The 20,070-nt window shown below is 35.0% G+C and overlaps 1 protein-coding gene across 1 annotated transcript in view; it reads left to right on the top strand.

Annotated features, from left to right (window-relative positions):
- Positions 1-16,195, top strand: part of ZNF804B (zinc finger protein 804B) — a 506,757-nt gene extending 490,562 nt beyond the window's left edge. Inside the window, exons 3-4 of the mRNA XM_047753001.1 lie at positions 6,756-6,886; positions 12,526-16,195. Of these exons, the coding sequence (XP_047608957.1) occupies positions 6,756-6,886; positions 12,526-16,195 (3,801 nt within the window). The remainder of the gene's footprint in view (positions 1-6,755; positions 6,887-12,525) is intronic.
- Positions 16,196-20,070: the final 3,875 nt, after the last annotated feature.

A 20,070-nucleotide genomic window follows, 5' to 3' on the forward strand; every position in this document is an offset into this window, starting at 1 on the left:
AAAGTTTTATTGAAGTATAGTTGATTTACAGTGTCATGATAATGTCTGTTTTACAACAAAGTGATTCGGTTTTGCATGTACATACATCCATTCTCTTTCAGATTCTTTTTCCACATTGATTATCACAGAATATTGGGTAGAGTTCTCTGTGCTATACAGCAGGTCCCCATTGGCCAATCATTCCATATACCTCAGTGTGCAAAATTATAATTTTCTTCAGTAGTGACATATGATCTTGGATTTAAAGAAATTATAAATATTTTAATTAAATCATTCAAGACAAGGGTGAAACGTATCCAACATGCTTCCTTTTTCTGTCCTTTCCTTTAAAAAAGGCTCTACCCACTGATTTTATAAAATTGTCCAGATGAAAATTGATCAAAAATTCTGTTTTCAGTAAGAAAATGCTCTTATTGGCTCCTCATTGCCAATTAAGGCCTTCTTGTTCATCCTGTTCCATGTTCAGTTCCATAAAATCTGACCACTTCTTACCTGTAAAGTGATAACAGCTCATATTCATTTGAAAATTTGCTCTGTGTGATGTGCTGTACTCAGTGTTTTAGCTTTCCCATAAATAATAATCCCAAGAACTCTGCAAGGTAAATCCTGATATTTTGCTAAATTAAAACTGCAATTGAAAATAGGGAAGATTGAGTAACTCTCTTAGAGTCTCAGAATTAGTGTTACCAAGTCCAGCTCACACTCCTCGATTCATGACAGATCAATAAATCAAGAGTCGTTTGGGCAAGGAATACTGACTTTATTTGAAAATCCAGCAGAGCAAGAAGACAGGGGACTAGTGTCCCAAAGAACAATTTCGCCTGGGTTTGGCTGCTAGTTTCTTTTATAGAAAACAGAGAGGGAGATGGGGTGATAAAGTAAAAAAAGTGAGAACGTATTGCAAATATTTCCTGGTTCTCAGCCAGACTCTGGAGGGGTTGTGTTAATTTCTTCTTTATTCCCTGTATTGTTAAATGCTACTCTCTGACTCACTTCACAGTTTCAGTCTCTTACGTGCACTGACCCATTCACCTTGAATTCCTACAGATAAGCAAATGATTGTTGAATTTCTATATTATTTTGTAAATGTGTGAGGTAGCAAGTTTTCCTGAAATATACTTTACCTGAGCTCTCCTCAATAAGAGCTTACCTGTTATATAGCCTCAAAACTACAAAAGCCTTTTGTTTTCTTCCAAATGTTTTTACTTTAAACTGAGTAAGATTACAGATAATTGTAGTACGTGCCATTGCTTAAATAAATGATATTGTCCAGTATCAAATAGTCCTCTTCTCATTAGACAAATCAATTCTTGGAAGGATCTTTTATAACAGGCATGATTGTCTTGATGTAACCTCTTCAAGAAATATGGTATTTGCAATAATTTGTTGCAGTTTTATAGAAAGGAATTGAAAACTGCTATTATAAATGTGGTCTTAACTTTTCTTCTTGTCGTTTTATCCATTTTTGCTTTGTGTATTTTGAAACTCTGTTATTACTTGCATAAACATTTAGACTTATTTGTTATCCTGAAATAACTTACTCAATTATCATCTTTCTTATTCCTAGTTAATACATAATTGCTCTAAAATCTATTCTGTTTCATAGTGATAGAGACTTTCCATATTTTTTGACTAATGTTGACATGATATATCTTTTTAAAGTTTTTTCTCTTAACCCATCATGTCTTTATTTTGAAGTTTGTTTTTGTAGTCAGCCTGTAGTTGACCATGCTTTTTTATTCAAATGGATATTCTCTGCATTTTAATTCCAGTGTTTAGACCATTTACATTTAATTTGATTTGAGATGTGCTTAGATTTTGTTATCTTGCTATTTGTTTTATAATTTTCCCATCTATTTTAATTTCCATTTTTTTTTTTAGCATTTACAATTTTTTTTGTCTTTTTGCCTTTTCTAGGGCAGCTTCCCATGGCATATGGAGGTTCCCAGGCTAGGGTTTTAATCAGAGCTGTATAGGCCGGCCTACATCAGAGCCACAGCAACAAGGGATCCAAGCCGCATCTGTGACCTACACCACAGCTCACAGCAACGCCAGATCCTTAACCCACTGAGCAAGACCAGGGATCAAGCCTGCAACCTCGTGATTCCCATTCAGATTCGTTAACCATTGCACCATGATGGGAGCTCCTACAATTTTTTTTTTTACTTAATGATTTTTATTTTTTTCCATTATAAATGGATTACACCTTGTGGCTTGCAGCGTAACTACTCGGCATTGCTCCTTTTTACTTTTTTTGCCTTCTTTTGGATTGAGTAAATTTAATGATTCCCTTTTATCTTCTTGGTTCCTATTGAATAAAACACTTTATTAATTTTTATTATTTTTATGGCTGCACTCATGGCATGTAAGCTCCAGGTGCAGGGACCAAATCCTAGCCACAGCTGTGCCAGATCCTTTAACCCACTGGACCAGGTGAGGAATCAAACTTGCACCTCTTCAGTGACCTGAGCAGCTGCAGTCAGGTTCTTAACCCACTATGCCACAGTAGGAACTCTGTTTTATTATTTAAATGGTGCATTTCTTTAAGTTATCACAGTCTACTTTCAATTGTTATTATATTATGTCATATATAGAAAAAGACCTCTCAACTTTATATGTCATCTCTCCTCTTCTGGGCTTTAAGCTATCATTTTCAAACATTTTATTTAAAAATTTGTTATATATGCCAAAAAGTATAGCTATTATCCTTTTGTTAAAGCAGTCTAAGTACATTTAAATAATAAAGAACATGTATTATTCATCATTATAATTAACATTTCTGGTGTATATTCTTTTGTGTAGAAACATATTCTCTGTTAATATTGTCCTTTTGCTCAATCATATTCTTTAACATTTTTGTCATGTACATATTCTGCTATTGAATTCTTTCAACTTTTAATGTCTGAAATCATTTCTATTTCACCTTTTTTAAAGGATATCTTTATTTGGGTATAGAATTTCATTTTGAAGGATTTTAAATTTTATTTCAGAAAATCAAAGATGTTGCTCCACCTTATTCTTTATTGCTTGTTTCCAGTAAGAATTCTTCTGCCATCCTATTATTTGTTCTTATAGAAAAATATGTATTTTCTCTCTGAATGCTTTTAAAATATTCACTTTTTCCTGGTTTTTAAAATTTTTATTGTGTTGAGCCTTGGTGTAGTTGTCTTCATATTTCCTGTGCTTGAGGTTTTGGGGGAATCTGTGGATTTAAAGTTTTCAGAAATTTTGGAATATTTTCACCCATTGTATTTGCAAATATCCTCTCTCCCTTCTTCAGAAACTCCAATCACACAGTTGTCCACTGTCTCTTTTCTACATTTCTGAACATATGGTATATAGTTATAACTGTCTTAATGTACTTTTCTGCCAATTCTAGCATCTGTGTCAGTTCTGTATTGATTTTAATTGATGGATTTCCTCATTTTTGCCTGTGTTTTCTCACTTCTTTTCATTCCTAAAAATCATTGATTGGATACTAGGTGCCATTAATTTTTCCTTGTTTGTTGAAAATCTTTATATTTTTGTAAAATGTTCTTGAATTTTGTTCTGAAATGTAGTTATATTACTTAGAATCAGATTTATACTTTATTTCTTGGTTTTATCATTTGTTTGGCAAATATAACATACTGCCTAATCTATGGCCAATTATTCTCTACTGAAGTAAGACATCCCTGATTTCTCTTCTCAATGTCCCAAGACCTTTTCCAGTTTTATTGGTGAGAACAGGCCACTATTCCTTGTTCTGTATGAATGAATGCTAGGTGTTGTTTCAGGTGGTTCTTTTCCTGGCTTGGAATATTTTCTCCACACAGACATACTGCGGATCAGTATACTGAAAACTTGAAGGGATCCTTCTCCAGATCTCTGGGGGTTTTTCTTTGTGTAGTCTGGAGCACTCAGCATTGTCTAAGCCACAACTCTGGCTAGATGTCTTCTTCCAGTTTTCTCTGTTCCTTAAAAGTATTTTAACTTTGTTGACTTCCTCAACACTGCAATTCTCCATGCACCCCCCACTCTATCTTAACTTTTCCTGTGTATTTCCAAAGCATCTTGTGTCCACCCCTGTTAAGAAACTCAACACTATCCTATAAAAGTATCTCTTCACTTGTCTGTCTCCCTTGAAGGAAAAATAATTGATTCATACATTTCTATACCCCTATTACATAGTAAGAGTTAATGTTACTCTGAGTATTTTACTCATAAAGAGAATGTTACTATGAGTATCTGTTTCATTCACCCAACAACTAAGAGTATTTGTTGTTGGGTAAATGGAACAGAATTCTCAATCTTTTCTGTAACTCAGAGATGGAAATACAACATTGGAATCTGAGAGGCTAGTGAAAGCAACAGGTATACTTGGGAGTTGCAAACAAAATTCCAATAATGAGAGTCAAATATCAGATGTTTTGAGTTAAGTGAATCCATTTACTTTCCAGGCCTTTCAGGGTTTATTTACGAGCAATATTAAATATTAAATAAACTTAATATAGAGTATTTTATGTTCAGTAGTAACTGAGAATTAAAAAAAAAAATCCCTCTCCTCGTTATCAAAGTAGCCACAGTCTCTTTCTGACCTAATTGAACTGCATTCTACATAGGTTTTTAAATTGTGTTGGACAATTTCCAAAAGGTCTTTGCTGATAAAATAAGTCTTCACCCCAAGAGCTAGATTATTATGCACATGGGGCTGAGGATGTGTGAGTAGGAGGGTAAGTAGAAACTGGGATTTTATAAGCTTCTCTGTCTTCTGACCAAGGCTGTCCTTTGAGGCCTAGATCCTCTGCTATTATTAGCTCTAGAGAATTGTTGCTCCATTTTTTTTTTTCTGGTAACACATGGGCCATAATTTTATTTTTTTGAAATCTTGTTTTCTTAAAAAGCTCTGAAGCATTTGCCAAAAACCTAATTCAGATTGACTCCACTGTTCTCCCTGTGGCTGTTTCTGGTTCTGTGAAACTCTTGTTCTTTGTGCTCAGAATATTCTCTTTGAAAGAATATTCTGCCTCCTTCTTTAAATACTTAGTCTAGAAGTAGTCATCTGGCTACCGTCTCCCCTAGGTGTGTTTCCCTTCGAGAAGGAAACTAATGATCGTTAGAGGTCTCTGCCCTTGATCTCTGGGTGGGAAATAGTCCACTACAACGTTGTTACCTCCCTTCATAGCTATGTACTTTTTGCCATTTCTGGGAAAAATTTTTTTACACTTGACTTGAGAAATAAAGGTAAGTTAAATGAACACAGATTTCAGGCAGCTTAAAGTCACTTTATATTGGTTAAAAGAGGCTCTTTTCAAGTATACTCTTAATTTAGGATTAAGCCCCAAACTTCAAGATGTGTATTTGATTGTGGCATTTTCTTTCTTTTTCTTTTCTTTTCTTTTTCTTTTTTTTTTTTTTTTTTTGTTGTTGTTGTTGTTGTTTGTCTTTTTGCCATTTCTTGGGCCGCACCCTCGGTATATGGAGGTTCCCAGGCTAGGGGTCTAATCGGAGCTGTAGCTGCCAGCCTATGCCAGAGCCACAGCAACGCGGGATCCGAGCCGCATATGCGACCTACACCGCAGCTCATGGGCAACGCCACATTGTTAATCCACTGAGCAAGGGCAGGGATCAAACCTGCAGCCTCATGGTTCCTGGTCGGATTCGTCAACCACCGCGCCACGACGGGAACTCCTGTGGCATTTTCTTAATTTGTTCAGTATCACTAGGTGTTCTTAGTGGTAGACTTCGAACTAGAAATCCAAACGGGTAATGATTAGTATCCAATCTTCATGAAAGCCAATTGTTCTAGAGAAAAGATTAATTTAAAAAGTGGTAGCTAAATTTAAAGCAAGCAAGACCAACACTCTATCCTGAGTTTAAATCCCTGGCCTATTTTTGTACTCCTGGTTAGAGTATAGAAATCTGCACTGGATAAATATCTCCACATGGGAAAAAAAAAAAAAAGAGTTAAGAATTATAGTTAGGGATTTCCTGTTGTGGCTCAGCAGGTTAAGAACCCAACATGGTGTCCATGAGGATGCGGGATCAATCCCTGACCTCACTCGGTGGCTTAAGGATCTATCTGGCTTTGCTGCGAGCTGCAGCGTAGTTTGCAGATGCAGCCTGGAACTGGTGTTACTGTGGCTGTGGTGCAGACTTGCAACTGCAGCACTGATTCGACCCCTAGCCTGGGAACCATATGCCACAGATGCGGCCACACAAAGAAAAAAATTAAGAAATTAAAAATAAATAGCAATAATTACATTTAAGGCTTTGAACTAAATCTTTCACAATAACACTTATTCTTTACTGAAATAAATTCATTTTGCCCAGTGTATTTAATTTCAACAATTTTCAGGAATAAGTGTTTTACAGGAATACTATTTTACAGGTGAGAGGGTTGGGGGCAATGGGTAGAGGAAAGTGCATTCCATAGTTTCCTCTTCCTTTATACCCATTCATATATTGCATATTTTCCCTAGTTATGTTTTCATAGACACATAGATAATGGTCATTATAACCAAGGTTTTCCTGGTAAGGATTAGGGCCCAGCTTTGCAGCACATTTCTGTGACATGTTTTGATAAATAGCCCAGTCAACAACTAAATGTATCTTGAAGCAGAGAATAGGATTGATGGAGAAGGTGCTTTTGCTCTCCCTTTCCAGAAAGTCACCTCTGACCCCAGGACAAAGTTTAATAAAAAATCTTGTGGATGGGAGCTATATATATATATCACTTATTCAGAGGTTTTTTTTTTTTTTTTCTTTGTCCACAGAGACTGAAAGAATTAAAGCAACGGGAATTTGCTAGAAATGTAGCTTCCAAGTCATGGAAAGATGAAAAGAAACAAGTAAAAGCACTTAAGCGACTTCATCAGCTGGCTGAGTTAAGGCAACAGTCTGAATGGTAAGAATTAGAGGTGTCTCAAGTGGTTCAAAACTCTTTTCAACTTCTGCAGAAATTTCAGTGATAAATTAATTTGGTTCATTGTAACATTGTAAACAGATTTTAATTAATCGATAGATATATCTGAAGGCAAAAGTTCCTTATAGTAAAAGGTATATAAATGAATTACTTTGACATATTGTGTTTTTCTTCCCCAATATTGTTAATGGACTCTTTAATAAAATGATCCAAAAGTGATTCTAATGTATTTGCCTTTATTCTATCCAGGTGACTTATATGCATCTATTGAGCATTATAATTATTTTACTTTTTGTAATAATAATTTTAAAACCCATAAATAACAATGCAGCTTTTTAGGAAGGAAATAAATCTTCTGTACATTCCCTGAATAGATGGCACCATCATTGTCTGGATGACAAACAAGATGTAATTAATGCAGTTAAATTTACCACGTAGAGCCATTTAAATTGACAATTATAACAAGCATTATACTAATACATTCTTGCATCTGAAAAATAGCAGTTTTATATAAGCTTGGAACTGTTCAGTGCTTTGAAGTGAAGAGGTTGTACCTGGAACTCAATTAAATTTGCAGATTGTGATTTGTGTTCCTATGAATCATAGTGTAGAACACTACTGTAGCTAATTAATATAGCTGACAACAACCTCTTCAATTGTGACATTTATAGTTCTGTGTCAGAATATAAACCCCTATTATTTAAATGAAAAACAATATACAATAAGCTTGGGAGTAAATGACTCAATTATAGTAGCATAAAATATTTGTCCTCATATTTACTTTTAAGGAAATATTTATTTTGGGGGATCGATTATGGGTAAAGACATTATTCAGCTTGCAAATATTCATGTAGTTGTACCACTATCTTATAATCAATTAATTTGCTTATAAAAATACAAAAAAATTTCATATAAAATAAGTGAAAAATTTGGTATGAGGAAAAAGTAAATGTGGGCAGACCATATATCCAGAAGTGAGGTTAATACAAAAATACCTGCTTTTAGCACGTATACAATCATAGAAACAGAGTACGATCTGGTACTGGGCTTTGTACTTGCCAACACAATGAGGCTCTTAAGGTATGTTATTCAAACACATTGTCAAAATAGGACTTAGAAGGAAAAGTCTAATGGATACAGTACTTTTCAAAACAGGACTTAGAAGGAAAAGTCTAATGGTTACTAGGGTGACATGCAGGAGAAAATTGAGGGGAGATGTTAATTCCTATGTAATTAGATATGAGGTACAAAAAGTCAGATTAAAAAACAGGGCAAGCCTCACTAGAGAGCGACACACTATGGCTGCACAACAGAAAATCTGAGTAGCCTTAATAAACATAATTTTGGTCCTTTCGTTGCTATGAAAGTTGCCGTGCTTTTACATTTCTCCTTCCTCGGCACTTATTATCTTTGGAAGAAATAGACAAAGGATGAGAGGAGTCTTGATGATGAGAGGAGGCAGTGATGGGGATGACTTTTACTTAAAGGTTCTAACTTTGTAGAGATACCCCTGAAATGTCTTCCAAATTTAAATAAACAAGTTAAATGATATACTCTATTGGGATTGAGTTGCCCTCTGGAAATCTCATTAACTTAATAAACACAAACTTAGTCATACATATCCTCTAGAGAGTAGTTAGGCTCTCTATGTCCCAATCTGATCTTGTTGTTACGGAAATGATAGGTAATCAGCTTTCCAGATACAGAACTTGGAACTAGGAAAATTATTTCATTCTTTTTCTTTTACCCAACAGCTGCCCTCAGGACAATTATTTTCTCTGAGAAAGTGGACTCATGTCCTAAGGGAAATCACTTAACAGCATTATTAAATATTTTCACTTTGGCAGTTGAATTGACAAACAACAACAAAAAATCATCTGTGTTGTGTTAGTTCTCCCCTGGATAACCCTTCTTTGTTCTTCTTTCTCCTAAAGAGAGATACTGAGTAAGATAATACAGACAACAAGAAGATTCTTCCATGACCCTGTAGAGAAAAGAGGTGAATTTACTGGTAGAATAATTGAATCAGACTGATGAAAGAAAAAAATGATAGCAGAAAACTGTGAATGGATCTGATAAGGGGCATCACCTCTGGCCAGCTGTTGGGTAGTTCAGCAAAACCAGTTCTTTTATTGGGGGAGAGGAGAGAATCCCTCTGTAAGTTTCTACCATGTGTAAGTCTAAGTACAGTGAATCTTGGTATGGACATTTTTTCAAATTTGAAAAATTTTGGGACCATTGATTCTGAAAATATGAATTTCCTATGGAAGACCTGGATAATGTGAGACATTAGGAAATTAGACCATTTAAAGAAATTATGTTGTTTTGATATGATTTATTTCCCCTCTGGAAAGTATACTTCTTACACAGGAGAGAATTAAATTGTACGAGTTACCAAGAACTTGAATTTTTGGAGAACTATTGGAATAAACAAGCCATTAACAAGAACTAAAGGGCTAACTAATGTCATTTTTAAATTATAAATAAAAATAGTTATGTAAAATATAGAAAGAAACTAGAGTATGATCTAAAAGAGAGTGACATCATAAATGAAGTTATGGCTATAAAATTTAAGCCTTTATGTTATAAGGCATAGACTTAGAATTTAAAATAGCACAAAAGAAAACTGGGATATTTAAAAACAATAACAAAAAATTATAACACAACATTATAAATCAACCATACTTTAAAAATATTTTTTTTTAGTATTAGATTTAAGACAGGGGAAATTAAAGTTCATAAAATAATGAGATAAAGGTTTAAAGCATAAAAATAATGGCTATAAAAATAATAATGAGGATAAAATGTTAAGCTAGTGAAAAAAATAATCATAAATGTAGATTGAATTATAAAGAACAAAAATTAAGACAAGAAGTGCTAAATGTAATACAAAAACATTGAGTAAAAAGGTTTAAAAATATTTGAAAGAATGTAACAAGAAGATGCTTCCACAGATAAATGGTAAAATAAAAAGCAATATAGAAAAGAGTCTTTAAACTAACATAAATCCAAGTAAGAAAATGCATAAAATAGTGCCAGAATAATAAGCAAAAGTATTATTAAGAAAAAAATAAAGAAAATATAAACACAGTGAAATATCTGCATCATAATGGAATCAGGAAGGGTAGAATGATGATAATACACTAGACTTTTGAAATAATTTTTATTGTTTACTTCAGATAATATCAGATTGATTGTAGTACCTGAAGGAGATCACTTTATACAGATGTATTATTCCTACTTACTCCAAAGTGTGGCTACAAATATGGAAAGGAACCTCTCTAAAACTGAAGAAAAATTCAGTGCTGCAGATGTTTCTGAATCCTGATCTTCTATCCCTAGGCAACAGGCACGTTTTACAAAGGCCAATAGCTATACCAAACCTCTATGCTTCCTATTTTTCTTTACCTTTGAAATAAATATCCAGTCATCTGAACACTATCTTAGGGTATTTCTCTTCATTCCTTAGTTAAATATGGCTAAACACCCTCTGTACACACTGTAAAATATGATTCAAAAGGATATTAATGTGATAAAAAGAGGAAAGTTTTCATTATGAAATACTTACTCTAAGGAGCAAAATACTGTAATATAAGGAGCAAAAAAATTTTCTAAATTTAGTTTTCCACAAGATTCAAGGGAATTAGTTCATGGAAAGAGGGCAATTTGAAATTATTAAAGACTGATGAATAGAATTATTGTTTGTAAATTAAAATCCATATGGATATAGTAAACAACAGATTGGACACTGCAAAACATTGAGTTAATAAAATCAAAATTAAAAACAAGAAATTTTTAGAACAAAAGTCTAAAGATACAGGAATACTAAGATAAGCAATAAAACCAAAAACCATCAATTCAGGAGAGCTAATAAATTTAACATATAAATTCCAGGATGAGAAACCAGGACAGGGAAGAAGCAATAATCAGAGAAATTAGAGAAGAAAATATAACTGAGCTGAAGAAAGCTGAATTTAACTTTCAGAATGCCCAGAAATGCTGCCAAAAATTAACCAAAAGAAGTCAGTCTGTAACTATGGTCTGCTAAAATGTTATGTATATACCCACACATTTATTGAACATAATAAATATAACAAAATACATTATCTATAAATTAAAAAGAAAATTTATAAAACCATTCAAATGCCCAAGCAGATTTATTTCAATATGAATAAAAGGAGACTAATTAATTATGCCTCTTATATTAAACACATAAAGACAATGAGGCAAAGTGCATAAAATTTGGTGGACAAAAAAATGTGAGGCTAGAGTTGTGACAGTTGGCCAAATAGTTATAAGTGAGGCAATAAGATCAAGGGCTCAAAAAGCTCTCCTCCCCATTCGAATTTAAGCCACGTGTGGAAAACATATCAGTTGTTCTAGTATTAGTTAATCTAGAATAGAAAAAAGGAAAAACATGCATACATACATCCAAGAATGTGGGAAAACAAAAAGGAAAGCAAAGGCAGCTCAAAGCAAACAATCTGATAAATAATGTGATTTGTATTGCCTTCTCCCCAAATCTTTTAATTTGTTTTGTAGTGGAGGTTTCATGTGTAGGTCACCAGAGACGACTTTAATCTATATAGTTTTATCTCAGGAGTTCCCACTGTGGCTCAGCAGATTAAGAATCTGATTAGCATCCATGGGGATGCAGGTTCGATCCCTGTCCTAGCTCAGTGGGTTAAGAATTGGCACTGGAATTGGCACAGAATTGGAAGCTGTGGTGTAGGTTGCAGATCTGGCGTTGCTGTGGCTGTGATGTAGCCCAGCAGCTGCAGCTGCAGCTCAATTCGACCGCTAGCCTGGGAACTTCCATATGCTGCTGCTGTGGCCCTAAAAAAAAAAAAAGAAAATAAATAAATAAAAATAGTTTCATCTCATCTGTATCGGCTGTTTCCAGTTTTATGATTGAATTACTAATTAAGCTTGGTAGGTTGAATAATCTTTAAAAAGCTGTTAAAGTATATACAAAAAGAAGAAGGAGTATATTTTTAGGTAAAAAGCTAAAAAAAGATTTCAAAATAATTGAAGATGTTGAGGTGGCTTGTAAATGTATATTTATTACCAGTCAAATTAGTAATGAATCATAAAGAACTAATTACACTGTTTCAAAAGGAAACAGACATGAAGGAAATTTAAGACTGAGGAAATAAAAATTATAAAAGAGTAAAACTTTAAACAAAAAATGAAAAATATACATTTACACTTTTGAAGTGACTTTTAAATCCATTTAATTTCCTATTTAGGTGAAGGCACTGATTAGAAAATTCTTTGCAAAATAATATTAGATCTATATTCCAAAGAATTAATAGGTTCTGCGGGACATTTTATGATATAAATGCAATACTTTGTTCTCTTTTGCGGCACTAGCATGAGATATTCACCTGCTATTGCCTTTTGCTAATTTCGAAAGAATCCACTTAAGTGATGCAGTTTAGGAACAGCCTCTGTAAAGCATAGATATACTGAGTTATATAAGCACGGTGATTATTATATTACAATAGGCACAGTTTATAAACAGTAGCAGAACCCATCATAGAAACACCACAAAATGTTGATGTATGGATAAAAGTTCAAATCTGATGTCTTAATTATTTAAATATTTATTGTCTTTGCAGTGTTTCAGGAAATGGACCAGCATACAAAGCCCCCAGGGTAGCCATAGAAAAGCAACTCCAGCAAGGAATTTTCCCAGTTAAGAACGGCAGAAAGGTATCTTGCATGAAGAGCGCTCTTCTCCTTAAAGGAAAGAATCTCTCCAGAAGCATTTCCGATAAACAATGGTCCACAGCACCAAATCGACACCAGTTACAGACAGATAGACGTTGTTTGTTTGGAAATCGGGTACCACACACATCTTCAGATCATAGCAATGCAAATCACAGGACAGGAGTATCGTTTTCTTTTTCCAAAAAAGTGCATCTAAAATTAGAATCTTCAGCAGCAGTTTTCAGTGAGAACACAGAAGAAACCCATGATTGTAACAAGTCACCCACCTATAAAACAAAGCACACTGCAGAGAAACGCATGTGCTGCAGGTTTGCAAATGAAGACGCACACCTCGCTAAGGAAAAAGATATAAACATCTCACCAAGCCATCTGGAAAGTGTTTTACACACTACCTTCTCCATAAGCTCTCAAATCTTGCAAGACAAAAATGACTCTGTTGATGAAACACTGGAAGGTTCACTTGGCATTCGTGCTTCATTCAGTAAATCTAAGATTTGTCTTTCAGATGCAAAATTTACCCCTTCCAGCAGAGCAAAAGAAACTAGAAAGACATTGAAGAACACTTCAGAAAACTGCATTAATCACTCATGCCAAACAAATGTTTCCTCCTGCCCACCAAACATTTATAGGCACAGTGATGCCAGGATATTTGAGTGTCTGGATGAGTTTCAATCACTAGAGCCAAGTGAACAAAGCAGCACAGTACATCTGAATCCCAACTCCAGAAAGGAAAAGAGAGAAAAATCATTAGATAAAACAGAGAGAGCTAGCAAAAATGTACAAAGGCTTATAAGAGAAGCTTGTCCCCATGACAGGAAGGCCAAACCACTGCCTTTTCTCCACGTACAAAGCAAGGATGGCCACACCACTCTCCAGTGGCCTACAGAGCTGCTTCTCTTTACAAAAACGGAGCCCTGTATCTCTTACGGCTGCAATCCATTGTATTTTGATTTTAAGCTTTCTCGAAATGCGAAGCATGGCCATGATCCAGAGGACTTAAAAACAGATCTGGATTTGCTGAAAGAACCCTCAGAAATGAAGACTACAATAGAGAACCAAGTCTCAGGTTTAATCAAAGACCAACAACAGTTGATCCAAGAGGATAATCAATCTCTGAAACCAAAGATGATGGTAGTTCATCCAGATTGGGAAAATTTCCAGAGAAAATATAATTTGGGCCACAATGATTCTGAGTCAAATGTGACTGAATGTAATTTGAATGCAAGCGATTTGGAAAAGAAAAATCCTGAAGTGCCTGCTTACCTTGATATCTCGCTAAATAATTTTGTAGGAAACAACAATAATAGTGAGAATGAACTTAAGGAAACTTCCAGGGCCCATTGGCCAAGCTGCCAAAGGATAATTCTAAAGGATGCAAATGAGGGTGTATCTTTTTCTCCTTATGTCTCTAGGACTAAAAAGCATAAACTGATTTCCTGTGACCCTCCTGTGGATTTTGAAGATGGGAATCAAGTCACCTGGAATTCTAGTCCTTACACAGTAAGGGGCCACAGTGACTGTGGGAAGAACTTCAGGGTAATATTGAATAGCAACCACATCAGCATGACCAGCAGGGCTTCTGGATGTGGAAACACAAGTTATAAGAGAGGTTCTCCAAAGTCGTCTCTGAATAGACATTCAAGCCCTTCAGACACATCCCCTGGCAGTACACCCAGCTTGAGAAGTACTTGCTCAAATAATAGGTCCAGTGGTCGTGGGAGAGGTAATTTGCTCTACTTCTGCAAAAGACATCACAACTCAACTGAAAGGCACAGACGGAAACGTCGAAAGCACAGCTGTCTCTGCTTGTCTGATGAGCTAGCAAAGAGTGACTGTCCACCATCTGAAACACAGAGAGGCAGGAGCTGCAAATTGTGGGAGTCAGTTAAAAATGAAAAATACTCAAAACATGGATATAGTCACTGCAGAGAAAAATATAAAGTGGGTAAAAATCAACAGTTTTCAGGGCCAAAATCCAGAAGAATCCCCCATTGCGATGCTAGCTCCCAGACTTCTTGTGCTAGAAGCAGTGAAAACCCTCCTAACTGCCAGGGACTTCAGCACAGCAGATTGGGCTTTTACTCAAGAAAGAAAATGTATTACTCAAATAAAAGTGAACGAAGCCAACAGTCTTTGGACAGCCCTCATCTTTGTGATCTGGGAAAAGTAAAACCCACACAGTCTAACCCTGGGAATATAAGCTGCCTTCTAAGAAACTGTTCCGACAGCCCTTCAGAAACCACAGAGTTGAACATTGTGGAAGGAAAGAGCACCCCCTTGACAGCCAAAAGCCTTTTAGAAAGAGTACAAGCCAAGAAACGTCAAGAACAATCAACTCATTTTGAAGTCACTTCAGACAGTTGTAAAAATGAATCAGAGGCTCATTCACCAATCCAATGTACAATTCAATTCATACCACCAGGTTGTACCAGCCCTGCATTGCCTATGTCTAAAAACATACAGAACACAAGTAGAAGAAGAAAGGATAAAGGCAGTTCAATGCAAAGAACTACTGAGAAAGACACAGTCAAAAGTTCACAGACAAATGATTTTTCTGTTTTAGGAGACACCAATTGTGATAATCACCTTTCTAAAGGTATAATTCATGGAGCAGCGGAGTCCCACTCACCAAACATGAAAAAGAACCCAACCACAAAAGAACAGTCAAAATCTTTAATTAGTGAGTTCCAACCTTTTATTCAAAGCTGTGACCCGGTACCAAATGACTTCCCTGGTGCTTTTCCATCTAATAGATATACTGATGTTATTGATTCAACAGAGACCAAAGAGGACCGAATAAATCTAGACTTAGAGGATGTAAGCATGCATATGAATCATGTAGAGGGGACTATAAACTCTTACTATGACAGAACAATGCAGAAGCATGACAAAGTAGCAGATGACTTAGAAATGTGTCATAAATCTTTCTCTCCCCCTTTAATTCAACAGCCCATAACGTTTTCTCCTGATGAAATAGATAAATATAAGCTCCTACAGCTACAAGCCCAGCAGCATATGCAGAAACAGCTCCTATCAAAGCATCTTCGAGTTGTGCCTGCCACAGGGCCAACGGCCTTCTCTCCGGCCTCAGCTGTACAGACAGTTCCGGTTCACCCGCAGGCTTCCATCACCACGATCCACCACACGTTCCTGCAGCATTTTGTTTCTGCTTCCATAAATGCCCATAGCAGTCACCTCCCTATAGCTCATCTCCATCCTCTTCCGCAGCCACATTTTAATCCATTCGCCTTTTCACCTCTGACTCCAACCATCATCCCAGCGCACCACACTTTCTTAGCGGGTCACCCCCTGCATTTAGTCACTACTGCCCCCTTCCACCCACCTCACATAACGCTTCAGCCCCTGCCCCCTGCAGCATATATTCCCACATTGTTTGGCCCTCACTTAAACCCAGCCACAGCTTCTATCATCCACTTGAATCCTTTAATTCAACCAGTGTTTCAAGGTCAAGATCTTTGCCATCATTCTTGCTCCAGTCAGATGCAACCAATAAATGGAGTGAAAGAGGCCTTAAATGTGCCAACTCACTTGAACTAATACATGTTAAAGCCCCTTCTTTGGATAAATAAAACAAATTGTCATTACCTTCAGAATGATATATTTAAATTGGACTGATTATTACAAGATTTAAAATGGGGGTGCCAATTCAAAACATGACTGGTAGAGAAATATGAACTAAATGGCCAATATTGAAATAGAAGCATTTTAAGAATTTCTTTTAAATTGCAAAACTATGGAACAAATTTAAAGGAATTGTATGGCTAGGTAGAGGGAAGAGTGTTAAAATTCTGTTTTGGATGAGTTCTCACACAACAAAAATGGAAAACATTTAAGCAGATCATTGATACTACAAAGTAAATTAACCGGAACATAATGCCCTTTGTTCCAGGTGTTCGTTGAGTGAGTGAACAAATGAATGAATTAATGCACATTTGGTTTTATTTATCAGGTAATAATAAAAGGTCAGTGAAATGAATTAATTATATTAAAAATAATTCCTATGGTTAACTGTTGACTAAGCTTTCAATCAGTATAATCTCTTTCAATCAATATACTATATTTTCATGGGAAAAAGAGATGACAAGAAATTGTCTAACTAATCCAGATTGAAAACTAGTCTGCAATGCAAAACAGTCTTATTCAGAATGTACGGCTGTGTTTCTGTGGAATATTGGACTCTCTTCATTTCAGTCCCTTCTGTGTCAAGAGGATTATGTGATGGTAAGAATCACCAATATCTAAAATTAAGAATGTTTAATTTTTGTATAAAAAAACACACATACACTATCATTAGTTTTGGGTAAGGCAAAATAAAAAATAAGTTATATTCAGAATAATATTTGAACATATTTGTCCATCTTTCAAAGATTACAAGTTTTAAAATTCTTCTACTCGGAAATCTGTGTTCAGACAATAGATGTATAATTGGAGAGGTAAAAGTTTGGAAATATCAAACATTTTACATGATACTTACTGAGAAAAAAATTTAAATATTTGTTATGTTTTATTCAATTTTACTAAATATTTATAAAATGCAGTGAATGATGATGAATAAAATCACCATTCTGATAATTTTGCAAATGATTTTAAACATTCATCACCCACAAAATTTGCATTTCTTACATCTATATTTCTGAATGACCCTCTAGTGAGGTGTATTATTTTATACTCTTAAAAGGAAAGAAAAACTTGTATGGCTGTACATTCCCCATTAGCACGGGTTTTAGAGAAAATCAAAAGGAGCAGGAATGGAGATAATCAGTCATCATCACCACGGTGTGTATAACTAATGCAGATCCCTCTGCCACTAGAAAGTGAGAAGGATGGCTTATCCAGTCTTGGCTTTACGGGGAAGAGAACTGTGCTTATTGAAGGCCTATGGTGCATCAAGAGAGTCATGCTGAGCATTTGGCCTGAACTATCTCATTTAATTTCACAAGTGTATTCTTAGTCCATATTCTTTCTCTGTACAGATGGGGGAAAAGCAGATGAAAGGCTAAGATCTTAACACTTGCAAATGGTAGGAAAGGACATCTTTGATGCTGGTGAGGGAGAGATGTCTAGAATCCAGTGAATTAAAAAATGTAAAGAGATGATGTAGTTTCCTAAATATCACCAGAAACTCATGGGATGGAAATTTTGACTTGGGGCATGGCAGTGAGAGAGTCTAACTTATCTGAAGGACCAGAAAAATGGAAGAAAGGCATCAAATAGCAAGAAATTCTATACTTGTATGGAACTCCATAAAAATGATTATAAAAGAACATTGATAAACATTGAGTGAATAATAAAAAAAATCAAAATAAATATTTCTTAGAAAAATAGGTGGCAAATTGTCCAGCACATAAAAAGAAAAGTAATGTGGATGACCATTTCCTAAAACAGATTACAAAGTTGATACAGAGCCAAGATAGAGTAATTATGGGAACCCACTAGAAGTCTTATTATGAAAAAGACCATCTGATTAATATTTATAATTGTCTTAGTGACAATTTAATCTCTCAGAAGGTTACAACAGAGAACCTCTCCCGGGCACTTAATTTTGACTAACAAGGATAGATGAATATGAATTGATGGCATGGAAATGACTATCTTGTATTATTGGTGATGAAAATGTTCACTGGATATACTGTCTTGGACTTTGGGAAAACAGACTTCACCATTTAAATAAAAGATAACTTGTACCCTAGGGCAGGAAATTATAAAAGCTGTAGCATCACATGAGTAGAGCCACCATTACAAATGAGTCCAATGAAGCAGAAAAAAGTTGTCCTTAAAACAATTGAATATAAGCTGAATGAAAGAAATTACTCAGAATAATCATTAAAATACCATCATTAAAATACCATGTTGTGGTAACACAACAGTCATGGATCAAAAATGGAGGGAGATTAGGTTAACTCAGTTTAAATACCCCATTTATTGGGAAAATCCAAAGAAATTGTTTTTTTGCTTTTGCTTACTGCTAAGGCAGGTGATCAGTAATAATAATAATAACAACAATAATAATAGTGTTCCCTAAATCTGAATCTGTTTTGCTTTCCCTCTTAAGGATAAAGTTCTTCAAAGTGAGAATTGTGGAACTAACATGGATAATAAATTTGGAAAATACAGAGAAAATTATTTACTGGCCACTTTAAATGAGTTTGAATCTCCACATTTAGAATTTTACCATTAGAATATTAAAATTGCCTTTCTCAAATGTCCTTGAGAAAATAGGCAAACTGGAGGAGAAGTTAGAACAATTATCTCTACTTTTATAACAGGAAGAATATTTAATATAAATATTACTGATTTAAAAGTTAACATATTTATAAATAAAAGTTTAAGCAGAATGTCTAATGAAAATGAAGATACAAATCAATAGTAACTCTAACAGGTATACCAAAAACAAATCGTAAAAAATAAAAGTATTTTATTTTTTATTTGTTCTCTTTATTTTCTTTCTCATTTAATAAATATTTATTAAGCACCATGTGCTAGGCAATAATCTAAATGTTTTGGATATAATAACAATCATAACTAATAATAATAGTGCCATAATATAGTTTAATTTTAATCAGGTCATGCAGACAAAAACCAGGATAGACAAGTAAAACAATACTATGTCAGAGGATAATAAATGCTACTGAGGGATATAAATAGGAAAAGTAGATAAAGGTGTTTGGGCCAGATAGTGGCTAAAGTACAGTTTTAAGTAGGGTAGTCAGAGGAAGCTTCACTGTGAAAGGGGTATATCAACAAAGACCTAAAACAAATGAGCATTCTAGGCTCAGAGAAGGCCAGGTTTCAATGACTTGTTGGAAATGCCCGTCATGCTTAAGAAACGGCACAAGAACACTGGTTGGGAAAGAAGGATTCAGAGAATTACAGGAGATAAAAGCAGAGAAAAAATTTTGCAGCAAAATCATGTGGGGATCACATTGGCCATTTTAATGACGAGTTTCTACTGTGAGATGAGAAACTAGTGGATAATTTTAGCAGATGAGCAACATGATTCTTCTTAGATTTTACCAGGGCCACTCAGCTATGAATTGTGAATGATCTCTAGGGGAGTAAAGATTGGAATAGGGAGGCCAATTAGAAGATTGAAATGTTTCAGCCAAAAGAATGCAGTGGCTTGCTCAGGGATAGTCTGGTGGAAATGTTGACGAGTGGTGAGACTCTGGATTTATTTTGAAAGGAGGGCTGAAAAACTGCTTTGTCTTGAGTATAAGGTATAAGACAAAGAAAGGAGTCAGAGGTGACATCCTACTTTTTACACAAGCAACTAGATAGATGGATTTACTATTTAACCAAAATATGGAACACTGTGGTGAGGAGCAGAAGAGAGGAAGTTCGGTATGAATATTCTGTTTGAGATGCCTATTAAATATTGAAGTGGAGATAGTGAGTTGGTAGCTGGAAGTATG

The sequence above is a fragment of the Phacochoerus africanus genome, chromosome 11, assembly GCF_016906955.1.
Source record: "Phacochoerus africanus isolate WHEZ1 chromosome 11, ROS_Pafr_v1, whole genome shotgun sequence".
In the NCBI taxonomy this organism is placed as follows: Eukaryota; Metazoa; Chordata; class Mammalia; order Artiodactyla; family Suidae; genus Phacochoerus; species Phacochoerus africanus.